General features: G+C 43.3%; 4 protein-coding genes across 8 annotated transcripts; 2 read left to right on the forward strand and 2 right to left on the reverse strand.

Annotated features, from left to right (window-relative positions):
- Positions 1-1,590: 1,590 nt before the first annotated feature.
- rpgrb (retinitis pigmentosa GTPase regulator b) lies at positions 1,591-10,122 on the forward strand. Of its 5 annotated transcripts, none has more exons than XR_003749737.1 (15): positions 1,591-1,745; positions 2,102-2,227; positions 2,451-2,543; positions 3,105-3,167; positions 3,433-3,591; positions 3,800-3,949; positions 4,030-4,188; positions 4,709-4,864; positions 5,013-5,137; positions 5,215-5,415; positions 5,726-5,912; positions 6,052-6,161; positions 6,325-6,384; positions 6,654-9,831; positions 9,982-10,122. XR_003749737.1 is itself a non-coding variant. In XM_028979430.1 (15 exons), exons 1-14 carry the CDS (start codon positions 1,715-1,717, stop codon positions 9,270-9,272), a joined length of 4,239 nt encoding a protein of 1,412 aa, XP_028835263.1. In that variant the 5' UTR covers positions 1,591-1,714; the 3' UTR covers positions 9,273-9,318; positions 9,982-10,101. The 5 variants fall into 5 exon arrangements, 4 of the variants coding, with proteins under 4 accessions (XP_028835263.1, XP_028835262.1, XP_028835264.1 ...); XM_028979430.1 differs by having other exon boundaries at positions 6,654-9,318; positions 9,982-10,101; XM_028979429.1 differs by having other exon boundaries at positions 6,654-10,115.
- Positions 10,123-11,350: 1,228 nt separating this feature from the next.
- dynlt3 (dynein light chain Tctex-type 3) lies at positions 11,351-13,684 on the forward strand. Its single transcript, XM_028979434.1, has 5 exons — positions 11,351-11,502; positions 11,805-11,846; positions 12,460-12,583; positions 12,682-12,759; positions 12,989-13,684. Exons 1-5 carry the CDS (start codon positions 11,476-11,478, stop codon positions 13,063-13,065), a joined length of 348 nt encoding a protein of 115 aa, XP_028835267.1. The 5' UTR covers positions 11,351-11,475; the 3' UTR covers positions 13,066-13,684.
- A 62-nt stretch (positions 13,685-13,746) lies between these two features.
- On the reverse strand, positions 13,747-18,197 carry cybb (cytochrome b-245, beta polypeptide (chronic granulomatous disease)). Its single transcript, XM_028979433.1, has 13 exons — positions 18,058-18,197; positions 17,816-17,908; positions 17,443-17,553; positions 17,264-17,348; positions 17,021-17,169; positions 16,465-16,646; positions 16,210-16,342; positions 16,030-16,122; positions 15,689-15,942; positions 15,255-15,417; positions 14,886-15,032; positions 14,495-14,619; positions 13,747-14,388 (listed from the first exon to the last, which is right to left on the reverse strand). The coding sequence occupies exons 1-13, from the start codon at positions 18,100-18,102 to the stop codon at positions 14,271-14,273; spliced, it is 1,698 nt and encodes a 565-aa protein (XP_028835266.1). The 5' UTR covers positions 18,103-18,197; the 3' UTR covers positions 13,747-14,270.
- A 620-nt stretch (positions 18,198-18,817) lies between these two features.
- Positions 18,818-26,313, reverse strand: xk (X-linked Kx blood group (McLeod syndrome)). The gene is made up of 3 exons (XM_028980138.1): positions 25,967-26,313; positions 22,986-23,248; positions 18,818-20,530 (listed from the first exon to the last, which is right to left on the reverse strand). Exons 1-3 carry the CDS (start codon positions 26,209-26,211, stop codon positions 19,710-19,712), a joined length of 1,329 nt encoding a protein of 442 aa, XP_028835971.1. The 5' UTR covers positions 26,212-26,313; the 3' UTR covers positions 18,818-19,709.
- Positions 26,314-27,944: the final 1,631 nt, after the last annotated feature.

Here is a 27,944-nt window from a genome sequence, read left to right on the forward strand (position 1 = left end):
CAAGTGACCTTCAGTTTACCTCAGCAAAATGCTTTTGCGCTTCACCTACCCCAGGAAATATAAATGCACTTACCTCAGTCAGGAACGCAGCTCATGTTTCTGTGTTTCCTTTTCAGGCCACATGATTGCCCTAAATATCATTATTTTTTTATAATATATTGCAAACCTGATATGATTAAAATCATTATTCTAAACACAAAAATTGGGCAGTACTTGCAAAAACAATTAACCATCAATAAATGAATCAAATAACACAACACAAAATAATATCCAAGAGTATAGGCATTGCTTATATGAGAACTGCTTGTTTCCTGAAGTGACAGCCACACTGAAATGTTGTAAACAATTGTATTTTCATGCACACAGTTATTCACGGAGCTATATTAAGACAAGAGACAAAGCAACTCTGCACTATTGCGTTCCCGGTCACTTCAAGGAGTGCATTTACACGCACACACACACACACACACACACACATGGTGAAGCCATGCAAAACAGAACACAAAGTAGAAACTCAGCAGCTGACCTTGGTTAGGTTACAGGTTCATCGCCTCCTGCACTGCAATCCCATATTAAACATAAACTAACCACACCTGCATGCTAATGTGATTGAACTAACAAACCTTCCTAACTATCTAAGAACAATATACTCTTTTTATATGTTTACTGCATGTCTCAAAATTAAGCCATTGGAGACATGTATACCCGAGTAAATAGAGAGGGTGGCGTGACGAAAGGGCATCAGGCACAAAACGTTTGCCAAACCATTGTGCGGACAACCAGACTGGTTGAGCCGCTGTGTCGACCCCTAATGGGATCGGACGAAGAGAGACAACGACTACATGTCCATATATTCTACATACAACTGCATGTCCACATATTCTACATACAACTTCATGTCAACATATTCAGGGTGGTACGGGGTGGTAGTAGCCTAATGGGTACCACACTCTCCTATGAACCAGAAGACCCAGGTTCAAATCCCACTTACTACCATGTGTCCCTCAGCAAGTGGTGGCCTAGCGGTTAAGGAAGCAGCCCTGTAATCAGAAGGTTCGAATCCCGATCCGCCAAGGTGCCACTGAGGTGCCACTGAGCAAAGCACCGTCCCCACACACTGCTCCCCCACACACTGCTCCTGTCATGGCTGCCCACTGCTCATTCAGGGTGATGGGTTAAATGCAGAGGACAAATTTCACTGTGTGCACCGTGTGCTGTGCTGCTGTGTATCACATGTGACAATCACTTCACTTAAAAAAAAGACACTTAACCCCGAGTGTCTCCAGGGGGGGGACTTTCCGTGTAACTACTGATTGTATGTTGCTCTGGATAAGGGCGTCTGATAAATATTGTAAATGTGAATACATATTTTACATATGGCGACATATACAGGATATTTGGAACAGAAATTGTATTTTTTTATTTTGTAAATATCCAAATTTGTTAGATATTGGGGGATATTTCTTCGTCATGGTTTAAGCGATACGTGTGTCTAACATCTACATTAAATCTGCCAGATCGTCCATACAGAAATATAAATACGCAAGACGCCGCCCTTGGTCACGTCGGCGTCTGCCGGTTGCCACGGGCGAGATTTTGTTTACTTCCGGGTTGCCCCTCGACCAAAAGCAGGGGGCTGCTGGTGCGGCGGCGGCGGCGGCGGTAGCAGGGCGGCTAACAGGCTGCGGTGGGAGTAAGCCGATTATCCTCGGACATGGCCGGCGAGACGGAGGACGAGATACCTGGTAACGCAGCGCTTTTATCGCGTCACGCCGTTCGGTTGGACATTCTGCGAGGGGCCAGGGCGGTGGCCAATTTTAACACATTTTCACCTCGGACCTGAAACAGCCTCAAAGCTTCGCCTTCTTCGTGTGAGGAGAACTGAATAATGTATTTAATGTAATCATGGAGAATACCTTGCCAGTGAACGTGGTGGTTAAACTAGCTACCTGCAAGGTCAGAGACTGTGAAAATGCCATTTTATTATTAGTTATGGAACAGAATGCCCTGTTGAGTGTCCAGAGTAGTGATCGAACCACCCTCGCCGGATCAGAGGTGTCTTGCTGCTTATTAAAATCGACTGCGGCTTGTTTTGAACCAGAATCGGGCGCAATCTTCACCTTTGGCAAGAGCAAATTCGCCGACAACGTGCCCAGCAGATTCTGGCTGAAGAATGACAGGCCGCTGAGAATATCCTGTGGTGATGAACATACTGCCTTGATCACAGGTGACCTGCCTCCATTCTATCACTTGAATGAGAAAGAAAAAGATTCTGCAATTCTCAATTCATCACAGGACAGTTGCATATAATGCAGAAAAAAAAAATTACATTTTACTAATCTCTTAAATTCCTAATTTTATCAAATGAATATGTTGCGAACACTTGTAACACTTGTTTCCATTAATTACATTTGCAATGACGTGCTATTTCTTTTTCTCTTGTTTTTCAGAAAATGGGAAGCTTTTTATGTTCGGCAGTAATAACTGGGGACAGTTGGGATTGGGAACGAAGGCCACTGTGAATAAACCAACATGTGTGAAAGGTGGGTTACCCAGTATAGGACTGCCTCTTGTAACCGTTTTCGCCGTGGTCTTGTTTTTAGTCTGCCACAACCATCTGCTTCATACCACTCGACATTTAGAGCCCACTTCATTTATTTATAAACCCGGTTCCTTTTTTTTTTGGAATAGTGCAGCAGTTTTCCACAGATACTCCATTATGTGAATGAGAGACATTTGTGACAACTGAGAGAAAGAGAGCCTTCCCCGAAACAAAGACACATTTTTTTTTGTCATTCAGATAATCCCAATCTGCTCCATAATCTTGCAAAATCTCCATGTGTTAAAATACAGTATTCTGCACTTTACAGCAATAACATTGTTGAACTGTTGAATGTCCAATAAGGCTGTATCATGCTGTTTTCACCTTGTATAGTAGCACCAGCCTGACTGTGTGCACTGCACCTAGCAGAGAAAAGACAGAAAAAATATATAGGAGAATAAAAATGAGTTTTATATGTTTAATGTAATGTAATTTTACTTAATTGAAACACATTTTGTATAAAATGCATTATAAAATAATATAATGAATCTTTATTTTTAAGCTCTGAAGTCAGAAAAAGTTAAATTGGCAGCTTGTGGACGAAATCACACCATTATTTACACAAGTAAGTGTATAGATGTCTGAAAAAAATAAATAAAAATTATATATATATATATATGTTAATATTATTATTAATTTTATTTATACTCACCAGAGTACACTGTTTGTTTGAGTCAGTAGAGATCGGGGTTTTTCTGTTCATAAATTAATATCGGTATATTGTGTTATTCAGTTATAGTGTTATTATTTATAGTGTATTTTTATTAACGGGCGATATTTTTGTGCCGTGGTGTAAAGGTGCATTAAGGCAATATGTCTCTTGCTGACAGCTCAGGGAAATGTGTACGCTGCTGGTGGCAACAATGAGGGTCAGCTTGGCCTCGGGAACTCTGAAGAGAGGAACTACTTTGAGTTGGTTGATTTCTTCAGGAAGCACGGTCCAATTAAAATGCTCGCCGCAGGTTCTAACACTTCAGCCGCTCTCACAGGTAAGACAATAAAGAGGTCGAATATACAAAGTCGGGTGTTTCCAAAACAGTTTGAACATGTTTGCATATGACACAACACGTGCACCTGAATTTGTCCCTTGTAAAGTCCTGTAAAAGTGACTGGTTGAAAGCTGTGTGTAATGAAGTGGTATGTCTTCTGGCATGCCTGTGGTATTGATGCGACCTTTTTCCTGTGCGCTGTCTGCAGATGGCGGGACGCTCTATGTGTGGGGTGATAACTCAGAAGGCCAGATTGGTCTTGGAAAAGAGAGCAATGCACTAAGTCCACAAGAACTGTCTGTTGGGAAGTCTGTGTCCTGGATTTCATGTGGATACTACCACTCGGCCTTAGTTACCAGTAAGACGTCTTGTTCCGTTACTGTTCTGTTCTGTGTAACTGTTTTGTGTGTACATATATTTGATTGTGTGTTTTTGCAGTGGACGGGGCCCTTTACACGTTTGGTGAGAAAGATAGTGGAAAACTGGGTCTGCATACCAATAAACTTGCCAATCACAGGGTGCCTCAGCTGGTGGAGGGCATTACTGGAAAAGTCCTCCAGGTGGCATGCGGTGGAGGCCACACTGTAGCCCTCACAGGTAATAAATTCATCTGGGTACAAATATAATTAGCACATTTGGTCTCATCTGTTTGTCTTAATATTTGTAAATTCACTGTTATCAGTATTAATTGCAAATATCGTGGTGTAGGCTGTGTATACTCTGCATGATGTATGTCTATGGTAGTGTATTTAAAAAAAATTGGGGTATTCAAAATTAAGTACACCTTCACCAATACTGCAGTTAGAAACATTATTTGAATCAGAATTCATCCTAAAGCCATTTAACACTACAACACTACTACAGTGTCCTTTTCCTTTAAATTATTTTGTTTAACCTTTTCTATTATTTCTGTTATTTTATACTCTTATTGTATTACTCTTTTTTTTCCATCTAATAAAAATATGATTATGGGGTATTTAGAATTCCTAAAAAGTAGTTTTTATTCAGGACATTTAGAAAAAAAGACATATTGTTTAATAATTTAATTCCACATCTTGTAACGTTTAACGTACCATACCATTACATACTTGTTTGACATACAATGCTGCTGTTTCAGAGGATAAACTATACACCTTTGGCTTGGGTCAATTTGGACAACTGGGTCATGGAACCTTCGTTTTTGAGGCGTGGTTACCCAGGGATGTGGAATACTTTCGCAAAGGACTGGTGCGTCATGTGGAGTGTGGGGAGAATCACACTGCTGTTATAACAGGTGAATATCTTTGATATTGATTATTCTTATGTATGTTATTTTCTAATCTGATATATATAAAATTTTTATGTAAATCTTTTTAGTTCAGTATTTCTTTTAACAAACATTTGTGAATTACACATATAACAATGGCCAATTTTCACTGTAGATTCTGGCCTTCTGTACACATTTGGAGATGGTCGGCATGGCAAGCTTGGTCTGGGAGAGGAAAACTTCACCAATCAGTTTAAACCAACCCTGTGCTTCCGATTCCTCAAACACCATGTGGAGTCGGTATGTTCCTTGTGCTCCAGCCAAACATTCTCCTTAACTGCGTTGTCCTGTGAGCTTGAATGTGTCTGTTTTAACAGGTAACATGTGGAGGTTGCCACATGCTTGTTTTGGCCAAGCCTAGGGCCAAAGGGTCGGAGGAGGTGACACTGGAAGAGGAAGACGTTACAGAAGATATCTGGGAAAAGCCTTACAGTGAGCTGATGTCAGACACAACCTCCTCCGCCATTCTGACCACCATGAACAGGAGTTTGTCAGCCCGCGTCAGGCGCAGAGAGAGGGTGGGTGATATCTTTTAAATCCCATGACCTCATTTATGACCTTGTATGGACATATGAATGTGCATGATCAAATTAATTTGTGTTTATACCTGTTATTAATATACATTCTCATTCTCATATATTTTCCGGATCTCCTTGTATGAATTCCAGGCACATTTCTGGGTTGTTCATGGGTTCTATGACTTAATGATATTGGGAACTAGTGAACCAAATGAGTGCTTTTCAGCAATAAACATTTTGAGGCACTTTGATAAGAGTGTCTGGCAAATGCTGTAAATGTATTACTCAGTTCCTGATTTTCTTTGCTTAGGAGCGATCGTCAGAGCAGTTTGGACTCATGTTCCGTACCCTTCCACCTCTAACTGGCAGCTACCTCTGCACATCTCAGACTGTACCTAGCCAAACTATGCCAGCCAGCATGCCTTCTGGGGATTCCCCACCAAATCTAGATCAGAGTGGAATTCATAACAGACACAAACGTCGATCATATAGGAAAGGTAACCGAAACCTTTACAGAAGCTCTTGTTTCTACTTCAGATCTACTGTCACTTCAGATCCAAGGTGCTTTTGAAGTCAGACACTTTTGGCATGCTGACAATAATTTTGTTTTTATCTGGTGGTTTGAATGATTTACAGGAAAAGGGGCAAAAGAACATGTGCCAGAAAAGAAAAGCTCAGCCGTTGAAGATTTTGATGACATTGACAGTGTGAAAGGATTGGGGGAGACCACTGATTTACTCAACGTTGTAAGCGTCCATTAACAAGTATAGGCTATTACAGTATTTAAGTGAATTTTATCATTAAATACAACTTGAAATGTTAAAACATATCCTGTCACTAAAGCATTACAAGTTTTAGTTGAAGTACTAAAAAACAGTGAGTATGGTGTCTTTGGTTCTCTCTTTACAGACTCATGTAATGAGTATGGATCCTGCTGATAACACACTGACTTTATCACCGGTTCAGAAGGTAAGATGTTGTGCTACCATGTGCTTTTGGTTTGCTGCACATGGTAGCAGCATGGTACATGAATTATTATACTGAGAATGCAGGTCTCCCACCATATTCGCCCTCCCTTTTTTCAGTCTTTTACTCTTTACTTTACTTTTACTGTCCATTGACTATTGTGTTTTTGTTTATCTTCCAGCTGTGAGTTCATTCAGCACCTTCTCTGCATGTTCACTCTTTTCTCTAACGCTTTCCCTCTTTTTATCCTCTGCTTTCGGGCGCTGGGATAGAAGAAGGTTAAGGTTGTGAGAAGCCATGGTAAGACCCTGTTGAAAGAGCATGTGCTTCCTGAAGGGAAGGCTGATTCCAAAGCCAAAAGGGCTTTGCCCACTGAGCTCCTCAAGAGTGCAAGCTCTAAGTCTCTCCTGTCAGAGAGCTCAAGCGGTACAGCTTCTCAGATGAGGGGCAGGGGGAAAGAAAATGTACTCCTAACTGTTGAAGAGCCTGGACAAAGGCGAACAGGAATAACATCCAGCAAAGGTAAACATGCTGTTGGGTCTCCGAGCATGGATCACATTAGCAAGCGAGAGTCAAGACCTCTCTCACCTCCACACACAAAACCCACCGAGGGTAAACGGCACGTGATGAAAGCAGAAGGTAGAGATAAACCTGAGCACAGCAAACCAAAAGCACATGTTAGCACAACAGTTTCAGAAGTTCACTCACCTACGCAAGCAAAACTCTCCAAAGGGAAAGATCAAGTGGAGAACCAGGGAAAAGGAGAAACGATGTCATTACAGCACAAAGTCACATCCTTAACCATTAAAGAGGCACTCACACCAGTGAAAACTAAAGGTAAACTTGGCAAGGCACAGCTGAGTCCAGCAAAGCTGAAAAGTGAGCCCATAACAGTCCAAAGTAAATCCAGAGATGATAAGGAAGCACCAACAAGAAAGAAAACCAAAGGACATCATCCAAGCCTTAAGAAAGAACAGGAGTATCTTGTAAGCAGGCAGAAGATTTTCTCTCCTGCAAATGATGCCAGTCTAAAGACAAAAAAACATGGGACCCCTGACATTAAAGAACCCATCATGGTCTCTGAGGCTACCACTGACAGGGAACAGGGTTCAGACCCTTCCTTTGGTAGCACTCTCTCTGGGGTGGCATCTTTTGTCCGAGATATGGGCACAGAGAGTCCTGTAAGTTTGGTAAAGGGTATTGCTGCCAGCCATTTTGATTCCTATGATGATTCCTATTGGCCCACCTCTGAGAATAAGAGCAGGGCGGTGCGATCTGCCAGTCGGAGCGCTCTCTCTGATGCCATGTGTAGTGATTCTTCAGAGTCTGAGACTCAAGAGCCAGCACAGAGGAGGACTGCTGTCACTATAAATGTCATGCCTGAACCAGGAAGCTCTGATCAGGAGACCGAAAAAGGCAAAGGGAGTTTACACAGCCATGATGAAGATGGGGAGGGTGAACAGGGTGATGAGAGCAGGGATATGACGGCAGGAGAGGAATCTGAAGATGAAACCAAGAAAAGAGGGTTGACGTCAGATGAGGAAGAACTTCAAACCCAAGGTACATCAGAAGGAGAGGTGAAAATGGCAAGAGAGGAGAGGGAAGAGAAAGATGATGATAGCAAAACACTGAATGACATCTCTGATGAGGAGGAAGATGACACCACCCTCAAAGAGATGCCAGATGGTCAGGATAGTAGTGCAGAAAAGAGCGAATCGGCATCAGAGCAGGAAATGGAGGGTGAGGCTGAAGAGGAGGAAGAAGATGAAGTTGGAGAAATGGAAGAGGAGAGTGGACATGACGAGAAAGATGAGGGACAGGAGGAGGAACAGCATGATGAAGATAATGAAGATGGAGATGGAAATACAGAGGTTGAAAGCAAAACAAATGAAGGAACAGAAGAATCAGAAAGTGAGAAGGAGTCTGAAAAGGAGGAGGATGACTATGAACAGGGTGAAGAGAGTGAGGGTGAGAGAGAAGGCTTAGATTTAGCAGAGGATGAGGATGAGAGTGAAGTAGATGAGGAGGGTGGAAGAGTGAGTGGTGCCGAGGATGAGGAGGGTGAAGAAGAGGAAGAAGATAACAATGAGAATGAGGAGGTTGAGAGTGAGGAAGAGGATTCAACTGGGGATGATGGAAAAGGGAAGGAAGAAGATGAAAGTGAGGAGAGTGAGACCGATGAAGGAAATGAATTGCAAGAAGCTGAGGAGGAAGAAAGTGAAGCTGAAAGTAAAGGGAAAGAGGATGAAATTGATGAAGAGGAAGAAGCAAGCCAGGACAAAGAAGAAGGGGAGACTGAAGCAGTAGATGAAGAGGATGAAGAAGATGAGCAGGAAGAGGACAACAAACAGCCAGAGGAGGAGGAGGAAGAAGGAGAGGAGGGTGAAGAGTCACAGGATGAAGAAACAGAAAAGGATGATGAGGATGAGGAATCTGAGGCAGAGGAACTAGAGGGAATAGCAGAGGAGGAGGGAGAAGAGAGTGGTGAAGAGGAGGAGGAGGGAGAAGAGAGTGGTGAAGAGGAGGAGGAGGGAGAAGAGGAGGAGGATGAAGCGGAAGGAGAAGAAGAGGAGGATGAAGCGGAAGGAGAAGAAGAGGAGGATGAAGCGGAAGGAGAAGAAGAGGAGGATGAAGAGGAGGATGAAGAAGAGGAGGATGAAGAGGAGGATAAAGAGGAAGGAGAAGAAGAGGAGGATGAAGAGGAAGGAGAAGAAGAGGAGGAAGAAATAAAAAATGAAGAGAAAAAAAAAACTGCTAAATCCACCAAACCGAAGCCAGTGTCCAGACAGGTTAAAGGCCGAGCCAAGTCCAGTCAGAGTCCTGCTAAGAGCCAGTCTGAGGAGGAGCAGTTCTGGGACGACGTCCTTCCACAGTACCTTAACCTAAAGTGATCTCTCGTTCCAAAGCTGCCAGCAGCTTACAGCTCTTTTTATATCTGTGCGTTTTGCCATTTGTATGTGATTTCTTACATTTCTCTTTTTGATGCCACACTTGTGCATTTTCTTGTCTTTATTACGATGTATTTACTGTATGTTTGGTAACAGAATATTAATTCCACAGCCCACAGTGTTTAAACAGCTGAGACTCCATCACTGAATATTGATATTTGTTATATTGTGCAAAAATGACCAACCTAAACGACACTGTTTTCAATAGTTTCACGGTTTCTATGTACCAGTTGTGCCACGTTACTATTCCGTGACTAGTCATTCTATTATGTATCATGTAGTAGAGTAATGGATTTTTTTTTTTTATATATATTATAATAAGGTACTTGTGGTTTTATTTTTTCCCCATTCTTTTTGTATTTTACTTTGTCTTATAATGAGCCTTCTTAGCATTACTGTACAGAATGTCTGATTTGAAGCCTAGAACATGCTGATTGACTTTGGTTGGTGGTTTAAAAGGGTTTGGAACTTCTTTTAATAGCAGGATCTGTGCCAGTGCAAGGTGAGATGAGGATGATGATAATTTATTTAGTCTAGAAATATCCTTAGAAGCCTTAGAACCCATGTAGACCAGTGTTCAGCACATTTCCTTCCCTCCTACACAATAATGTATAAGACTCATCACATTCTTTATTTTTTTCTCTTGGTATAGAATTTCAAGCCTGCTAACAATGTCACAGGTGAAGAGGAGGAAGACGAGGACATTGATAATGAAGAAAATGGTGAAGATTATGAAGATGATGATGATGAAGAAGAAGAAGAAGAGGAGGAGGAAGAGGAGGAGAATGGAGTGACTAAATGCTTAGAGGCAGGAAAGGAAAAGACAAGGGAAGCGGAAGTGGACGATGTAAAAGATGATCAGTGCATCAACTCCCTGACTACAGAAACTCCACCTAAGGTGTTACATGTACAACCAAGTTGCATTTTAATTATTTTATGAACTTTATTTCACAGATTTCAGTTTGGTGAAAAATGATTTCCATTGCAGGAATCAGTAGTAACGAGTAACGAGTCAGTCCCAGATGGTCTCATTAACGGTAAGCCGATTTTAGAGAATAGTCTTAATTGTTGTGGCAGACTGGACTATACATTCATTACTACCACAGACACTCAAGACCAAACGGACCCAAAGCCTCAGACTGATGAGGAGCACAATGCTACAAAACAGCCAGAGAATGGAGTCAAAGAAGGGAAGCCTAGGACCATATTTGCATCAAATAGCAAGGTAGGGTTTCAAATTGTTTGAAGAATATAGGTATGTTGAGTTCAGGAAGCTTCACTGCCATTCCTGTTCCTTGCAGTTGTCCCTTTTCAAGCGGATGTCCTTCACCAAGGGCCGGCAGACAGACAAAGCTGAGACTTGTTCTGGCAAGCAGATGGCTGAAAGTCCCCCGGTGGTAGACGCAGGTGGCGGAAACACAGATATGAGCCCAGCACGAGAAGCCCGTCAGGCAGGGAGGGCCGCTGGAGTCAGACACTCCCGCTCAGCAGCCTGCACCCTTCTCTGAAATCAGCACAGGACTACTGTACCCAACACAGCTGTACTTTGTGAATGCTGCAACCACTAATGCTTAACTGGATTTGCTGTAGCAGTGCGATCACATAATGGCAACAATATTTTATATGTTTTCCATTTATGTTCAAATGGTAAATCAGATTTGATCTTTCTTCAGGAATGTAAGCCTTAATGGGAGTTGATGTGGTGTTCAGCTGTATTTGTGGTTTTATTTTATAGCATCAGAATGTGTATATATTTTCATACAGTATTTATTTATATTGGATAATCTTCTGCACACTTGCACTTTATGAAGTCTGGTGTACATTTTAGCCCAACGGGAATATGAATAATTTTGTTGTTGCTGCTGAGATTTTTATGGAGATGTGAACGTGGCTTTTGTACTCGGTTTGTATGTACGTGTCTTCAGTAAACGCGCGTTCCCCGCTCCGCTCCGTTCGGACTCGTTTTGTTGCGCGACCGTCCCTCGCCGACAGGGGGCGACGTTCGGAGCGCCGCGCAGCCGCAGCGCCGCGCTTCAGCTTGACTGCGTGTCGTCGACGTCACAGCCGAGCCCAGCAACAGGAACCGAAGCTCCGGCCGTCTGACAAGAAGAAGGGAAAAAAAAAACAAGGCGTTTCCCTGGAAAAGATGGAGGAGTACCATTCTGGCGACGAGGTCATTATCCCCCCCGAATACCCTTTTAAAATGAACAAAAATCTTAAATGGAGCGTTTTTTAACCGAGCTCTTTTAGTAGCAACACACGGCTTTAAACGAGCGGCTAGGCTAACTCGGCACAAGAGTAGACGAGCGAGATTTACCCATCGCATCGGCTACACAAGACGGAAAACATTAAAAAAGCTTTCAGGAGGCTTCAACCGCAGCGGCAAAGCTCGCAATAATGAGAGGATCTGGCCCGTCTTCCATGTAAACGTGCAGAATGTTTAACCGCATTATTAACTTGGTATCCGTGTGCTAGGTTGCCTTCAACCCCGACGAAGCAAGCAACTGCGTCAAAGAGGTATTGTATTTAAGTAGTTATTTTTTTGTTGCATTACCCTGACTGAAAAGAATTCGGCTACTGTTTTTAATACTCGTGATTTTATACATGACCTCGAGCGTTATAACCCGGTGTAATGTTGCCATGTGCAGCTGATCGTTTCCACCAGTAGAACACTACAGGTACTGACCATAGCTCTGCAATACGCTGTCTCGGCCTTCCCTTAGTTCATCTGTCATTTGTGGGTGCTTGCTTGGGGAATGATTTACCAGGTTTGTGGTTTTAAAAACTCAAGTTTTAAACGTTCATTTGTTGATTCGTTTTTTTTTTTTTTTTTGCTGCCATACTACATTTGTGTATGTGAGGCTGTTAGTAGCCTAGTGGGTAACACACTTGCCTATGAACCAGAAGACCCAGGTTCAAATCCCGCTTACTACTTTGTGTCCCTGAGCAAGACACTTAACCCTAATTTGCCGGACTGTCCCTGTAACTACTGATTGTAAGTCGCTCTGGATAAGGACGTCTGGTAAATGCTGTAAATGTATATGTATGTGCATTCTTGAGGTTGTGAACAGCCCAATTTGGCAACACACCCTCCCCCCCTCATCTCGCTCTCATTATTTTTCAATGTCAGTGCATTGAAAGCATCATCGGAGGGGTTGACTACAGCCAGAACAAAGTGAACCAGTGGACGGCCAGCATTGTGGAGCTTTCCCTCACCCAACTCGTCAAGCAGGGGAAACCCTTCAAGTTTATTGGTAGAGTTCTTTCAGCATTTCCTGTAACTGCCTGTGATCATGTGGATTTGGAACTTTTTTTATTGATGTGGATGCCTTGGATTTATTTTTTTTTTCAGTGAATTGTGCCGTGATGCAAAAGAGTGGTGCAGGACTTCACACGGCCAGCTCCTGCTACTGGGACACTGCCACTGATGGTATGAGCATATGACATTAACATTAGTTACACACATTATATATTCTTAAATTCTTGACTTTATGTTCTTACCAAATTAGCTCTAAATTGTCTCCTTTGTGTTGTCATGTTATTTAAGGATGAAAAGTAACAGGGATAGCAGATCATCTGTATATGGATGCACAGCGAGGCAGCCCGTGTTAGTGTTTCCACTGTCCTGGAGTTCTGTTTTGTCACTGTTTCCCCTGCAGGCAGCTGCACTGTGCGATGGGAGAACCGTACAATGTACTGCGTGGTCAGTGTTTTTGCTGTGGCCGTCACACTCTAATCCAGGAACGAGATGCTCCGTGAAGCCTGAAGAAATGAGTCTGAGATGCACACAGATGCAGGAGAGATGAGAGACAGCTGACCGTTCAGTGAACACATGATTTTTAAATCCCCAGTAAATCTCTGGCAAGGAGATGGATCAGACTTGGACCATTTGTTATTTTTGTGTCCGTACCGCATTTATTATAATCACAGTGCTAGCATGCAGCAATCTCCGCTCTGGTCGTAGTCACACCGGTGGCTTCATGCACGTGCCCATGTATTTTCTTTTAACGACATGGTTTTCGCTAGTTATAGTGTAACTCCATTTTGTAAATTATGGTATACAGTTAGTTAGATTTATGATTGTTTAATTTATGCTAATTTGCCCCGCTTTGTTTTAGTGCAGCATTTAATGTTCTGTAATGATGAAATGCTTCATTAAAGCATACCAAGGTGTGTTTTACAGAAACTACAGGGATTTATTAAAGATGTTCCACATGTATCAGTGACACTGATTTGTAAAGCAGAAAAGGCCTCAGGTGAAAAATCCAAATTCAATTGTTGTATTATTTATATGTTGAACGTTTTAATTGTTTTACTGGTTATGTAATTCTGGCAAACATTGACATTGCAACACCTTTTGTGGTTCCTGTTTTACTTTTTTTTTTAAGAGTTTGAAAAATTAAATAACACACCAAACTTTGACAAGTATCAGATCTTTATGAAAATCATGATTTCTCAAACAATGTAGAAATTTTGTAAACATTTTCATGGAAAGAGCTATGAAATACATAAAAGAAGTACAAACAAAGGAGGCAGCTGCATCTAGCACAGATTTGAACACGACGTAAAAAGGGAGGCGCGGCATTCGAAAAAACGACGTGCACATGACTGCTTTCTCTGGCACCATGACATAATGTCTGACTAACTTGACTTTTCACAATGTATGAGCTTGAAAGATAAAGCACAAAGAGGAATGGGGAACCAGGCCTAAAGCTACGTGGAGTTTCCCTCGGACTCTAGTGCCGGCGGATCTGACGTGGGAGGCGGCAGCAAATTTCTACATGCATTTCAGAAATGACTGCTTTCACACTTTTCACTACAGAGGATAGATAGTTCATTTTTGAAGACATCGTTAATTATTTATGAGCAGACATTGTAATCCGGCCTGTCATTCTGTACGTTGCTGACCAGATACTGGTATAAAAATGCCACAGTTTTGACTTAGAAATTTTCTTTGTTGAATATAAATTTAACTCCAGACTCTGAGTGGGCAATGCACTGCTTGGCCAACTGTTCACCAAGGACAGGAGGGCCGCACAGGAACACGCCGACTTTCGACCTGCACACACAAAGTTCTTTTATTATTCACGTTTTCATGAAAATACGCTGGAACGGTGCGATTTGTTTCTTTTTAATAACGGCACATTGGCATTCATTGTACTTACCCAGGGTGCTTTGCTGCAATGGTGCTGAACTCAGTGTCCCAGTTGGGTTTTCCATAAAGGGTCTTTTGCTTTAGGCCAGTGATGGGGTCATTCTCCGCTTCATGGTGGACACGGAGGTGTGCTGCCTGCAGAATACATATTTCTCGGTGGCTTGGAAACACAGGACACGTTGACATTTACAGCCAGCGGTGTCACTCGAGTCTATACACCAATAATAAATGCAGCTGTTTCCTTTCCAAAACCTTTTTCTGCTTGGCTGACCCTCCATAGCACAAGCAAGTGAAGCGCACTCCGCTCAAATACCACTTCATACTATATTAACTGATAGGTCAAGGGCTTTTTTAAAGCAAAGCAATGCAAAATGAACAAATCAAACAGGAGCTTGTGGTACCTCTTTATCTTTCCAGCGGGTGAGGTAAATGTTGTAACTGAGGAAGTCACTCATGTCCTTCTCACCCATCTGGCCTTCCAGACTCTGCAGCAGGTCAGCAAACCACTCAAAAGCCTGGGTCTCCGGACACAGCCAGTAGAAGTAGATCTGAGGAGGCAACACAGATCCAGTATACCGACCATGAAAGCAAGGATTACATGTCAGTGGTGGAGATCACGGGTTCAGAAAGTGAAATCCGGACCGCCAACTTGCTTCTAATGGACCAGTGATTGAAACAAAATCCTTTTCGGGAGTTTTCCTGTCATTTACTGTTGTTCTCAACCTTTCGCAACACCAAGTTTGTTTTTGTTGCAGGCTGTGATTTCTCACCTTCTTTGTGAAGATGTCAGCATTTTCTTGCACATGTTTGTACCAAACTGATTTGAGGATGGACGCAAAAGGAGTGACCCCAATGCCAGCTCCTACAAGTACAACTGCTTCATAACGAAACACATCTTCACTGGCTGTCCCAAAGGGACCATCCACGGCCATTCTATAAAAGCAGACAGAACGTTATTCATTATTAAATGAAAAGCTGTGTCACATTTAAAGGTAACCCTGAAATCTTCATGGTGGAAATTACAACAGATCACAATAACCACCCCTCCCACAGCAACAGACAGCAAAAGACACACGACATGTTTTGTTGAAAACCAGTATCTTGCGCCTTCATGTCTAAATAATGTGCCAGTCTGTTATGTCTGATTCTTTGTTAGATTTTGAACCTTAATAGAACGTTTGGCCTGTTGTGTGAGATAAATTACTTGGGTAGTTTCCAGGCATCCTGGAATTCAGACTTGTCTCCTCCACAGGCCTTGTACAGGCGTTCAGTCCAGTCCCCCACTATGCGTATGTGGACGCTGAAATGGTCCTCCTCAGGGGCGGAGGTCAGGGTGAAGGGGTGCCACTCCAGCTGTGAGATGGAAGGACACTGCATGAAGACGTACTGGCCCACCTCCATCTTAAATCCCTTCTTCTTCATCTGCAGTTCCAGGGTTTTTGAGGGGTGCATGACCACCTAGCAAAGTGAGTGGAAACCAAAAAACTGAGTTGTCTGTATTAAGCTGCAAAATAAATATCATAAGATGCAAATGAACAGCCCTACCTTTGTTATGACAACTTTCTGTTGGGATCGTATGAATCTGATCAGCCTCTCACACAGATACAGAAACATCGGTGCAACTACCCATTTCCAGGTCTGCAAGCATCAGAAAGAAACATTATTTTGACCAGTTTGGACAATTTTCCAAATGCGTAAATGTCAAATGAACATTTTTGCGCTCACCATTGGGGGGTTTCCGGCAAACTCAGGGTACTGACAGTGTGAACCGTTCTTACCCCACTGCTCAAAGTATTTTTCACATTCATTTGGTTTATGGTTCTCTAAACTCGTTACAGTTTGTCCTCGAACAATTCGTCTGCCAAAACACCACAAATGAGTGTAGATAGAACATCTCCAAACCATGAGACCATCATTGTGGCCAATTCCTAAATTTAGTGTAATGATCTCAATTTTAACCCTATTGTACAGAATACATACCCAACTCCATGGAGAACCAGGCCAATGAAAAACACAACAAAGAGGTGATGGGTGAACCAAAACACCTCAAAGTAGGATCTTCTGATGACCTCCATGGATGAGGTGATGATCAAGATTAGGGCCAACGTGATGACTACCCCTGTCAGTCCAGCGATGGTGGTGAACATCACAATGGTCTGGTTCTGTGTTAAAAAGGGTGCAGCCATCGGTGAGGAAGTACATTTGTAATTCTGAGCGTTGCACACAATTCCTTTTAATGGCCCGCTGTTGAATAACAGCATTTGGCAGCTCTCTGTCCTGGTATTGGAAAGGGGTTCCCGCCGTGCTATTTCTGGCATCTGTCAGGAGGTCATCTCTACGGAAGTGCACAGGGAAAGTGCACGTTTATTATCACTCAGCCCACACGGACTGAAGTGCCTGACTGTAGGCGGATCTTGTGCTACATTGCTCACTCTGGGCTGACCATGCACTGTTGCGCTGAGCGCGGTGGTGGTTCCTGATTTCTCTAGATGTGGAAATGGATGCGGGGAAAGAATCGCTTCTGTGCCACACTCACAGTATCGTTAGTCCTGATAGGGTTGAGGAATGACCTGTTGTCACCGTTGCCGATCTGGGACAGGACGTAGTTGATGTCGCTGGCATTCCCGTCCAGCTGGGCATTCATGAACCGCTCGAAATTGAAGAGGTGGGCGATAATGTGGATTGCTGAGCGAAGAAAATGAAGAAAATGTTTTGAAGAGCTCAACCACAGCACTTCACTCCTGCTCTGTGTGTAACAGCGGGGCTGATTTATCTGTACCTGTGTGAAGGGCGATCATATAGGCAACCAGTTTGTGGAAGGTGATGTTTCTGTCCAGCTGTCGAGCAGCAGTGCGGCTGCAACACTGCAATGACGTTGAAAAAAAGCCGAAACTCAGATTTATGACTGCAATATGGGTGTTAAGCACTGTGTTAGAGCCATCTGTAGTTCTCTCTTACCTGGATGGTGCCCCTCAGGAAGGAAAGCAGATTACGGCAGACAGGCAGCAGGATGAGCATACAGTTAAAGTTCAGACAGGCAGCTGGAGCCCTGGCCCATGACAAAGCATGCTGAGGAAAGAGAATAAATCCTTTTTTCTTGTCACATTGTCACATGTGCAATATCTAGATAAAATACAAGCATAAAAAATATGATGCTTTCAGTAATGAAGAAAGAGATAACTTTCACTTCTGCACTGTTATTTTAAGACCATGCACCTGGGCTTCTGTACCCAGAATCAGCTTTGAGGTATCAGAAATGACATGAAATTCATGCCCTTGGTGATGGGCAAAATATCTGAGACAGTCAGAATAGTCAGAAATGGATATTTACCCCCAGCAGCACCCGAGTATAATAAAATCTTTCATCGAGGAAGACGATGTAAAAATGGACAAAGAGGAAAGCGTTGATCCCGAGCCACACAAGCTGAGATACGAAAAGACACAGATAAGTAAATGAAACATGGTAAGCAGATGCAGGACATAATAATAAATGATATATAAAATTATACAATAAACAATTTACAATAAATTATAAAGATATTAAAATGTATTTAGCACAGCATAGATACTTACAATTACAAAAATCGAGAGACCCTCATTAGCTGCAAAGTTGCCCATGGTAAAGACAGAGAGAGTGTCAGTGTGTGAGCAGAAGAGAGAGTGAGATGGAAAGGACAAAAGTTAACTGTTAGATATTTAGGGGAAATAAAGTCATCTGTTCCAACCACTGATTTGCAAACTCTCTGGAGGCAGACCCTGTCTCTTCAATGGGCGTGTCTAAATTCGAATTTGTTCAGCAGTAAGATATGGTGCAATATAATCATTCATTACTATTTGTATGTGCATGATTTCTAACACAGGTCATGTCATAATGTGTTGACTGACATCATTTGTGGAAAAGTTTATAAAATTTAAAAAATATATATTTTTGTATCATTTATTTCATGCTAGATTCATTCATGTCATCCATAAATGTTTCCCGTTTTGCATTTATAAAGAATAAACCTTAAATAAATTAACATGCCATTCAAATGGGACTTATACACTTCACACAGAATCTTATTTTGTCGCATTTCCTCTTTTTTATCAGAGATCCTGTGGTTCGGTGTTCAGAAACAACAATTGCAGCAAAATAATTTTCCTCTATTTCACCATAGAATGTTGTGAGCTACATGCAAGAAGGGGAAGCCAAAATAACATGATCCCTATTGCAACCAATAAACGATCCTTTTTGACTGAGGAAGTAGAAGAGTTCCTCAAATAATTGAAAACTGTTTCAGAAAATTATTTAATTACTCTTAAATACATCAGAATGAAATATTCATGCCTTTCCAACATTTTCACCAGAAGGCTATCTTTATTGAAGCTTTGCATAAATAAACACAGTTAACCAACACTTTTTAGAAAAAAATGGTAACAAGTCCTCTGGTGTCTCTTTCTGGAACAGGTTTTGACCGCCAGGTGGCATCAGAGTGTAAAATACAATCTTTTATTCAGTCTGCAATGGGGTGGTCCCTAGGCAAATAAATACAAATGCAAGTGCAACAGGTGCAAAATATATTTGTGTAAAAAATAGAAAATTAAACGATGACAACATTCAATTACATAGATACAAATATCAAGACACAATCTTAGAAAAGTATTTCCACAACCTCTCGTTCTTCTCGTGTCACTATTGCACACCAATATAAAGCAAATTAATAAAGAAAATCTGGCCAGCCTGCATGTGATCGATCTCATGTAATGTAGGGGCTTCAGTGGCTGAACATAAGTTTTGTTGTCTTTGGGGTGGAATAATGCAAAATTCCCTTTTACTTTGTGATGTCTGAATAAACCTGAGAAAATGCAGTTGGCAAAAGGCCGTTGTCGAGTTATCTGGACATCTGAACGCATGTCGTGTAATAAACAATGAGTAAAATTAATGAAACGCCAGCACTTGGAAATACTGCCATTCAGTTCAATTCCAGACATCATGTGACTAAAGCAGCAATTCAATATCTTCGGTTAGCGTTTTTTCACATGCATTGTGGGTCGGGTGCAACAAGGGTCAATGCCACTGTCATGCTTATTGATCACTTGACGGGACAGACAGAGCGGGCTCATGCTCTCATGGCGGTCGTTTACATTCCTACACAGCGCCCCGGCAGGCAAAGCGCCATCTTCATTGGCTTTTCTTGTTGTGGCTCTATAAGGGGCACTTGTTCCAGAGTGCAAAGAAAGGGTTCTTAAGGATTGCTGGACAAGCTCTGGCTGATGTCTCCATTGGTGGCCGCATCTTCGGAGCTGTCCTTGTCAGCGGGGCACGGTGGCTCCAGGGAGGTCTTGGCCTGAACTGGCCCTGCCTGGCCGCGGTTTCCACAGAGCAGGCGGACAGAGCCGAAGCACTCCCACATTCCCTCGACCACGCTGGAGCTAAAGAGGCGCCGACATGGGTGGCAAAACTGGTAGAAGAGCAACATGAAGAAGATGCCGATGGAGTAGCCCACCAGCAGCAGCAACGCCAGCAAGGGCACGTCCACGAAGTGGTAAAAGTCTGTCTGGTAAATGTACCAGAGAAGTGTGAGCGTGGTGTTCTCCAGGAATCGGAGGCCATAGTAGCCGGCAACATGGTACCAGCTATGCGACTTGTTGATGAGATCCGGGTCGTAGAGCTTCAGCTGAACGGCCGACCAGCAGAACATGTTGATGCCGGCGTACAGGAACGTGAGCAGGCAGAGCACAATGGTGGTGCCCACCCGCGTCAGCGTCTTCTCAATGTTCTCGGGGAAGGGAGAGCCGCTGCACCAGAACAGCACCCAGGGGTAGAAGAAGAAGATGACAAAGTTGAGCAGGACCACGGGAAGCACCCAGATCTGCAGCACTGAGCTGAACAGAACCAGGACCAGCACTCGGGTGGCGATCTCGAAACTGCGCCACAGGAAGATGCACAGATAGGCTGACGGACGCACGGCCACCTCGTAGTCATCGTAGCGGATTTTGATGGCGAGGATGTTGCAGCGCAGCGCGCCGTAGACGATGGACAGCAGGGAGATCACCATCAGTGTCCCTATAATGAGAGAAAACATGCGCAAAATGTTAAAGGAACATTGCGTTTCGGGTGATCTGAATCCGTGTTCTTTTTTATTTCTATGTGTTTGAGTAAATATTCATCTTGTGCAGCAAGGTGATGAGATGAGAGAGCAAATGTCGTCGGAGGAGACGTTTAACCAGATTTCGAGTCTCCAGGCTTTCGCTGCAACAGATGCAAAAATTGGTGCTGAGGTGGTGAAACGGAGGCAAGGATAAGAGCCGACAGGGTCCTGGCAGTATGGAAATGGCGCAGTAATGTTGGGAGTTGAGAAACCACACTGACTGTGTTACTGTGTTACTGTAAATGCACAATTGGGTCGTTCAGGTTGAATTCTATAGAGCTCAGGCCGGGTCAGGCATAACGTTTTAGATCCGATTTTACAGCTCTAATATAGACTCTACATAGCCAGCAGTGTAAAACAATGATAAAAAACCTGGCTTGTCTTGGACACAGGTGGGGCACTGGTGGCCTAGCGGGGGAAGTGGTGGCCTAGCGGTTAAGGAAGCGGCCCTGTAATCAGAAGGTTGCCGGTTCGAATCCCGATCCGCCAAGGTGCCACTGAGGTGCCACTGAGCAAAGCACCGTCCCCACACACTGCTCCCCGGGCGCCTGTCATGGCTGCCCGCTGCTCACTCAGGGTGATGGGTTAAAGAGAACACATTTCACTGTGTGCACCGTGTGCTGTTCTGCTGTGTATCACATGTGACAATCACTTCACCTTCTTTCTTTCAGGGTCTAAAGAACATCCCCATATCATCACAAATCCTGTCTCAACCCAAAAGCCATGTGAAAATGACAGGAAATGAAGGAAATAACTGTTAACACTGGTAAAACTGATTAAAGAGTTTCAGCATGTGTAGAGCAGATGTTATGGTCTTCAAAGTTGCTTGGTGTACAGTACAGATTATACCTCTGTGGTATCCAAATTATTAATTTGGTATTGTGCTTAACATTTTTAATATTATATTGTTATATACGGACATAATAATCATGTATTTTACACAAATATGTAAAATTATGTATATCTAATTGTTATGGATATCTCTGTTGAAAAATGGTTAGATACTGCATAATGTTATACTGCATGATGTTATATTTACTATATGCTTACCCTAAGGTATTTTCCAGAGGTATTTAGACGCTTCCAATACAAGTAATTGATTAGTGAAAGAGCACCTTGGGGATTAGTGTTAAAACAGGTTGGCTATGTAACTAAGTCTATTTTGTCTTGGCCTACATCTTATCTGTAAACTGGAGGACCTGCTGTTCCAGCCTGGAATGAAAGTTCTGCTCTTTGTAACCCCGCCCCCGTATTCTCCCATTTTCTCTCAGATTGAACTCTGATTTGGTGTGGACAAGGTCACATCATGAAGGTGCACAAAGTTCAACAAACTTCAGGCTTTAATTTCTTGAGCCCACAAATTTCTATTCCTCTCCACACTAAAACTGGCATCCCACCAATGTTACAGACGAACTGAACGTTGCTTATGCATATTTTTCAATAAAACCCTTCTAAAATATTCATTATTCAGATTAAGAGCTTCTCCATCATCCCTTCTGATTCACTTCTGGTATAAAAAGATGGATGTGACGGCACGGTACAGAGGGTGTATTTTGGTACTCCTTTAGTGTCTGGACATGGAGAGGCTGGACATGATTTTTATATGAGAGCTGCATTTCACGTTTATTATTTTATCGGAAATTAGATTAAACTGATCAGGGTTCGTGTGGTTCAGAGTGTCTGTAAAAGTGAATGCGGCCTCTCATTTCACGCTCAGGCTGCTAATTAACACGTTCCGATTCTGGCACAGGGAATGTTCTGATTAATGTGTGTTTGTTCTAATTTCCTGATGAAACCCAGCACTTGACTCTCAAAGTGGAAATAAAACACTTTTATACACTGTAACTCATTAATGAATACTAATTTCTCTTAGTATGATAAACAAGTATAATTTAGTATAATAATCCTTTTAACTGCTTATGTATTAGTCTGGTTTCATTTTGAATGGTGTGTAAAAATGTGCACATCTTATGAAACCTGAAATGGGCCTTACACTTCCCAAAGCTGGTTTGCTATTCATCAGAAGTGAACGTTTTTTGATGACACAAAGGCCTTCCTAAGCAGCGGGCGGTGCAGCTTTCCCTGAAGCCCTCTATGCCTTTGATTGTTGAGGGAGTGCAGATTCTATTTCCAGAGTCCAGGCATCAGTAAACTCCACTGAATAGTTGGTCACCGGCTGACACTGGGCCACATGAAAAAGAAGGATGGAAGCATAATATTGTTCTGAAGAAGCTGATTGGCCCTTAGAGAAAGTTTTCGATGTATCCCTGTCTCAGGTTTCTTTTTTTCAGCGTAGGGTTCAGCGTTTGTAGGAAATATGATGCCGTGAACGTTAACAGTAATTGGTTGAGACAGAGTAGGTCTGCATACCTCTCCCGATGGACACTCCCTGCTGAAGCACACAGATGTAAAGCTGGAGCGTAAGCTGGGGGGCGGAGCCCAGAAAGGCCTGAATGACGGAGGTGCGGGCAAAAGCGGCGCGATGGGTGAAGAGCTTCCCCTCCGCCTGTCCAACCTCCTGCTCCACCTCCTCTGACCGCCCACCCTTGGGCATCTGCTTCTTTCTGGTGATGGTGACATAAGGCTCCTCCACTTTGCCGGCACTTCCATAGATACAGAAGGCATCCAGGCACCTGCAAGCATTTACATTTAGTGTTAGCATGTAAAATTTGATCTTAATGCTCCTCAGAATGATGTGGTTACTACCACAATGCCGTGGATTACCCCAAAGCCACAGAATCTGTAATATCTGGAAGACGCTCTGGAGAAAAATGTGTGGAAACCACAAATACATTTTAACATTTACATTTATGGCATTTATCAGACACCCTCATCCAGAGCACAGTCCCCCTGGAGACACTCAGCGTTAAGTGTCTTGCACAAAGTAAGTGGGGTTGGAGCCTGTGACTTTGTGGTTGTTTATGTGTTGCTCTAAAGGATTTAAGAAGAAATTAATATTCTCTTATTTATTTTGCATTATAGTCCATATGCAGCCACATCCGGGAAGACAGATTCCACAGCAAAACTACCATGTTTTATCGTAACTCATTTCAATCCCATGGCAGCAGATAAAATTCACTCGTCTCTCGTCATTATTAAGTGGGGAGTGTTGCGTATAATGGACATGCAGTGTAGAGCATGACACTGGACTAAGACCCACTCTGCACTGTCCAGTACCTCCAAGCATGGACAAATGCTCTATACTTCAATTTGGACTTTTCCACCACTACACCTGTTGGACTATTTTTCTTCTTTCTTGGACAAACCATCACCAACTCTACCCTGGAAGGGCGTCCCCCCCATTCAGTTTTTCTCCTTCTTAAGAGTTTTTTTGGGTGGAGTTTCTCCTTGTGTGCAGAAGGGGGTGTCAACCGTAGGGTCTGTCAAAGCCCATTGAGATGTACTGTATGTGATTATGGGCTGTAAAAGAATGAAATGTTGGAGCTGTTGGTATGTGCTGGGTCGAGCTTCTCCCCCGGATTCCTCCCCCAGGCTGATGAAGACCACACCTGCATCTGGAGGTCTTCTGCAGGTGGAGTGGGCGGAGATTTCGCTTTATTAGTGCTCTGAGCCTGAAGGAACTTCTTGGCTGCCATTCATGCGGTCCACCTTGTTGAGGTGATTTGTGTTTAGTCAAATCTTCTTTGTTATCTTATCTTGTGTAGACCTACTCCTGCTGGTATTATAAGCAATATCGTCATCATCGCTATTGTAATGATTATTATTTATACCTTATCGGCTACAGAGCACCATCAGCGTGGGCTCCAAGATTATTGGACTGCCTGTGAGATCCAGCAGACATGCAGGCTGCCCTCACGCCCTCTGAACTCTGCCTGCGAGTGGCTCTCCGATGCCACCGGCTGCAGGACACAGAGGAGGAAGGTCACCTTTGTTCCTAAAGCTGTCCTCCTCAAAACAGCCATTATCACCTCATACACTTTTTAAATGATGCACCTTACTGCTCCTGTTATGTACAGTTATTTATTGTTGTTCATATTTTATTGTGTGTCATATGTTGTGTCTATTGTAACAAGAGTTATACGTTAGCTGCTCCACTGTGCCTTCAAAATTGCCCCTGGGGGACAAATGAAGTTGATTGAAATTGAAATCGTCAGTAGCACCAACTTGATTTTCTGGTGCCTGTGGGCTGGTGAACACCCTGGCATTCCTCTACCACGGACTCTGTCTAGTCTCTGTTAGACACACTAGTAGTAGCGAGCGGGTGCCAGCCCATGTACGTTTTGGAGGGTCAGGTAGTCAGCCAGGGTGTCCAGAACAGTCGGGGTTCTTTTCTTTTGCTTTACCACGTCCGTGGTCTCCGGCGCAGTCGCTAACGTGGCTCCCCTGGGTTTCTCACAGCACCCACATCCCCAACACCCTTGTTCCCCCTGACCCTAGGCCAACCAGGGGTATCTTGTAACAAGAGGTCCAGTCAGAGGTACAAACAAATTAAGTGGCTCTTGTCTCAAGCATATAAGAGTTTTTTTTTTTTTTATAGAGCTCCTCGAGCAGTGTGTAGAATGTGACGCCGATAGGTCTGAGTTCAGACAGAAGATCCCAACAGTGACCACAGCCTTGTTAGCACTTTAGGGCACCACTGTGGGCAGCCTGCCACGTGGAGGAGCTTTCAGATTAAGCCTAATGCCCCAGCACTGGGCAAAGTGCCTGTTTAAATCCCCCCACATGCAAACAGCAGTGTGCTTAGTGGCCAGTAAACGCTTGGCAGCTTCTGTCTTGAAAGGGTTGGACTTTTAAAGCTTTTGGTTGCAGCTATACGTATCAGCTTACACCCCTTGTGCTTTAGAAGTGTCACTTTTTTGCCAGTGCAGGGCATGTGATGTGCACTATCAGCCTTGTGTCCTGAACAGAGAGCTGCGGCGCCGTCCAACTCTAGGAAGACTGTTTATCTCGCAGTGCAGATGCTGCGCTTCCTGTGGAACGGGGACACCACACTGTAAACAGCTTCTGTTGGTGTCAAAAGAACACAAAACACATATAGGGGTGGACTGGAGGTACACACATGCTCTATGTGCACACAAACATATCCTTATGCACTGGATGCATTTAATTATGGAAATAATAAAATCACGATGATAACCAATAGCAGCCTGTCATGTCCTGCTCGTCACGGTTTTGGTTCATGATTAGGGGAATCGTGAGGCACCTCAAACTGACGTTTCCACGCGAACAGCGTGGAGGGGGGGGGCACACGCTCCCCACGCCAGTCCGTCGGCACAGTAAACCCACGCTGCGTGTTTACGCTGCAGTTTCGATTGCATAATAACCTTCAATTAGCTCCAATTCATGCACGGAATGTTGCATATTTGGTCGTAATGAAATAAGCCGGCTACCTGACGATCGGCCCCAGCTGCAGGATGTGCAGCAGCAGCACCAGCGGTCGGTCCCTGCTCAGGTCCCGGTGGATGAAGATGAGGGTGAGCTGCACCAGCACCGACGGCACCAGCGTGAAGAGCAGGGTGAAGCCCTGCCAGATGCGGTCTCCGGCGGAGCGGTACGTGGAGCTGAGGTACAGCGCAGCCGTCGTCTCGGCCGTGAACAGGGAGACCGAGACCAGCACGGAGCTGGGCGGGCGCATTCTCCCTCACTCGGCCATGTTCGAGCGCTGCGCGGAGGATCCGCAGACGGGCGGCTGGCGCGGCAGGACCAGGCGGCGGCTCCCGCTGGAGGGGAGCGCGGTGCGGGCGATCCGCCGCCAGGGGGCGCCGTGTGGCCGCGGCCTCTGTGCGTCTTTTTTTTTTTGCCATTTCAATTCCAACCCAATAACACTTTCAGTCACCATCAAAACTCATACGACGTTCACAGTTACAACAAGTCATTAAATGCCTTTTCAGTCATTTGAAAAATGTAACATTTATTCATTTTTATCACATATATAAAAGTCCAGAAGACCACAGAGACCCGTGATCAATTAATTAAAGTGAAGTGATTGTCACATGTGACACAGCACCCGGTGCACACAGTGAAATGGCACCTCAGTGGCATGGATCGGGATTCGAACCGGCAACCTTCTGATTACGGGGCCGCTTCCTTAGGCCACCACTGCCCCCAGCTTACTACCATTGGGGACTGTCCCTGTCACTACTGATTATAAGTCGCTCTGGATAAGGGCGTCTGATAAATGCCATAAATGTAACTGTCGGTGGAAAAAAGGTTGAAATGATGTGAGAAGGGACACAAGGAACAGGACTCTGTATAAAAATGCTCTTGTTTTTTTATATGAAAAGAACATTTTTTGAAAAATTGCATTTAAAAAAATAGAAAGAAAGCCTTGACACAGCTTGAAATAATTATGTAATAAACCCGAAATCATCTGAAGCACCTACTTATTTATTATTTAGATGATGTCAATTGTGAACAAAGCTTCCTAGCAAAAGCAAGGGCATTTCCAAATAACAAAAAAACTTTAAATGGTAGTGATTAATGACATTTTATATATCATCACAGCTTTTGCAGACATTCATCTATTTGTACACGTACTGACCCATGTTCCCACCATGTCGCACATTACACCAATTTATCCTGCCTTTAATATTGTGATAAGAACTGGGGACTGAAGGTTTTACGTTGGGCCTAGTGGGCCTTAGTCACAGAAACGGTCCAGCAGATGGAGCTAAAATCAACTGTGAGAACCAATCTTGCTTGCTTGATGGGAGATTGCAGTTATAATTTGATTTGTGTGCTGTACCCAAAAGTAATGTGAAACAATATGGTATTGCATAAAACTGAATTACATCACAGTCCTTTATTCAGTCTGCTTTATGGTCCAGGTGGATAAGGGCCTTTTTCATACATATCTATAGAAATTAATTATTCTCTATTCAATTCTGAATCAGTGAAAAAATTCAATAGATCCATGTAACATCTTCATCTCAAAATGTCTTTTATCAGTGATTATCTTAATCTACCATATTATCCAGCAATTTATTTTCCAGAATGATATGCAGTACCATAATCTGTAAGTATAAATGTAATAACCGAAGAAGGAAAAGAATGAACTGTACACCCGTGTGAAGGTGCTAACAACAATGCCAGTAGTTTAACATTTTTAGTAGCACACAGCTGGAGATGTGTGCTGAAATTAAAAATGCAAAAACAAAGTTTTGCAATTGAAGGAGTGATCAGAAGTGAAGACAGCATTTTAATGGCCACATTTTTATATGGATGAAAATGTAAAAAAAAAATGGTCGCAGACAGCAATGATTCCTCTTCATTGTTATTTACTGCTCAGAGAAGACTCTCTTTTTTTAAAAAAAGGGACAGTGGTGGCCTAGTGGTTAAGGAAGCGGCACCCGTTGTTGGTTGTTCGAA

The sequence above is a fragment of the Denticeps clupeoides genome, chromosome 5 (genome assembly GCF_900700375.1).
Source record: "Denticeps clupeoides chromosome 5, fDenClu1.1, whole genome shotgun sequence".
NCBI classification, from domain to species: Eukaryota; Metazoa; Chordata; class Actinopteri; order Clupeiformes; family Denticipitidae; genus Denticeps; species Denticeps clupeoides.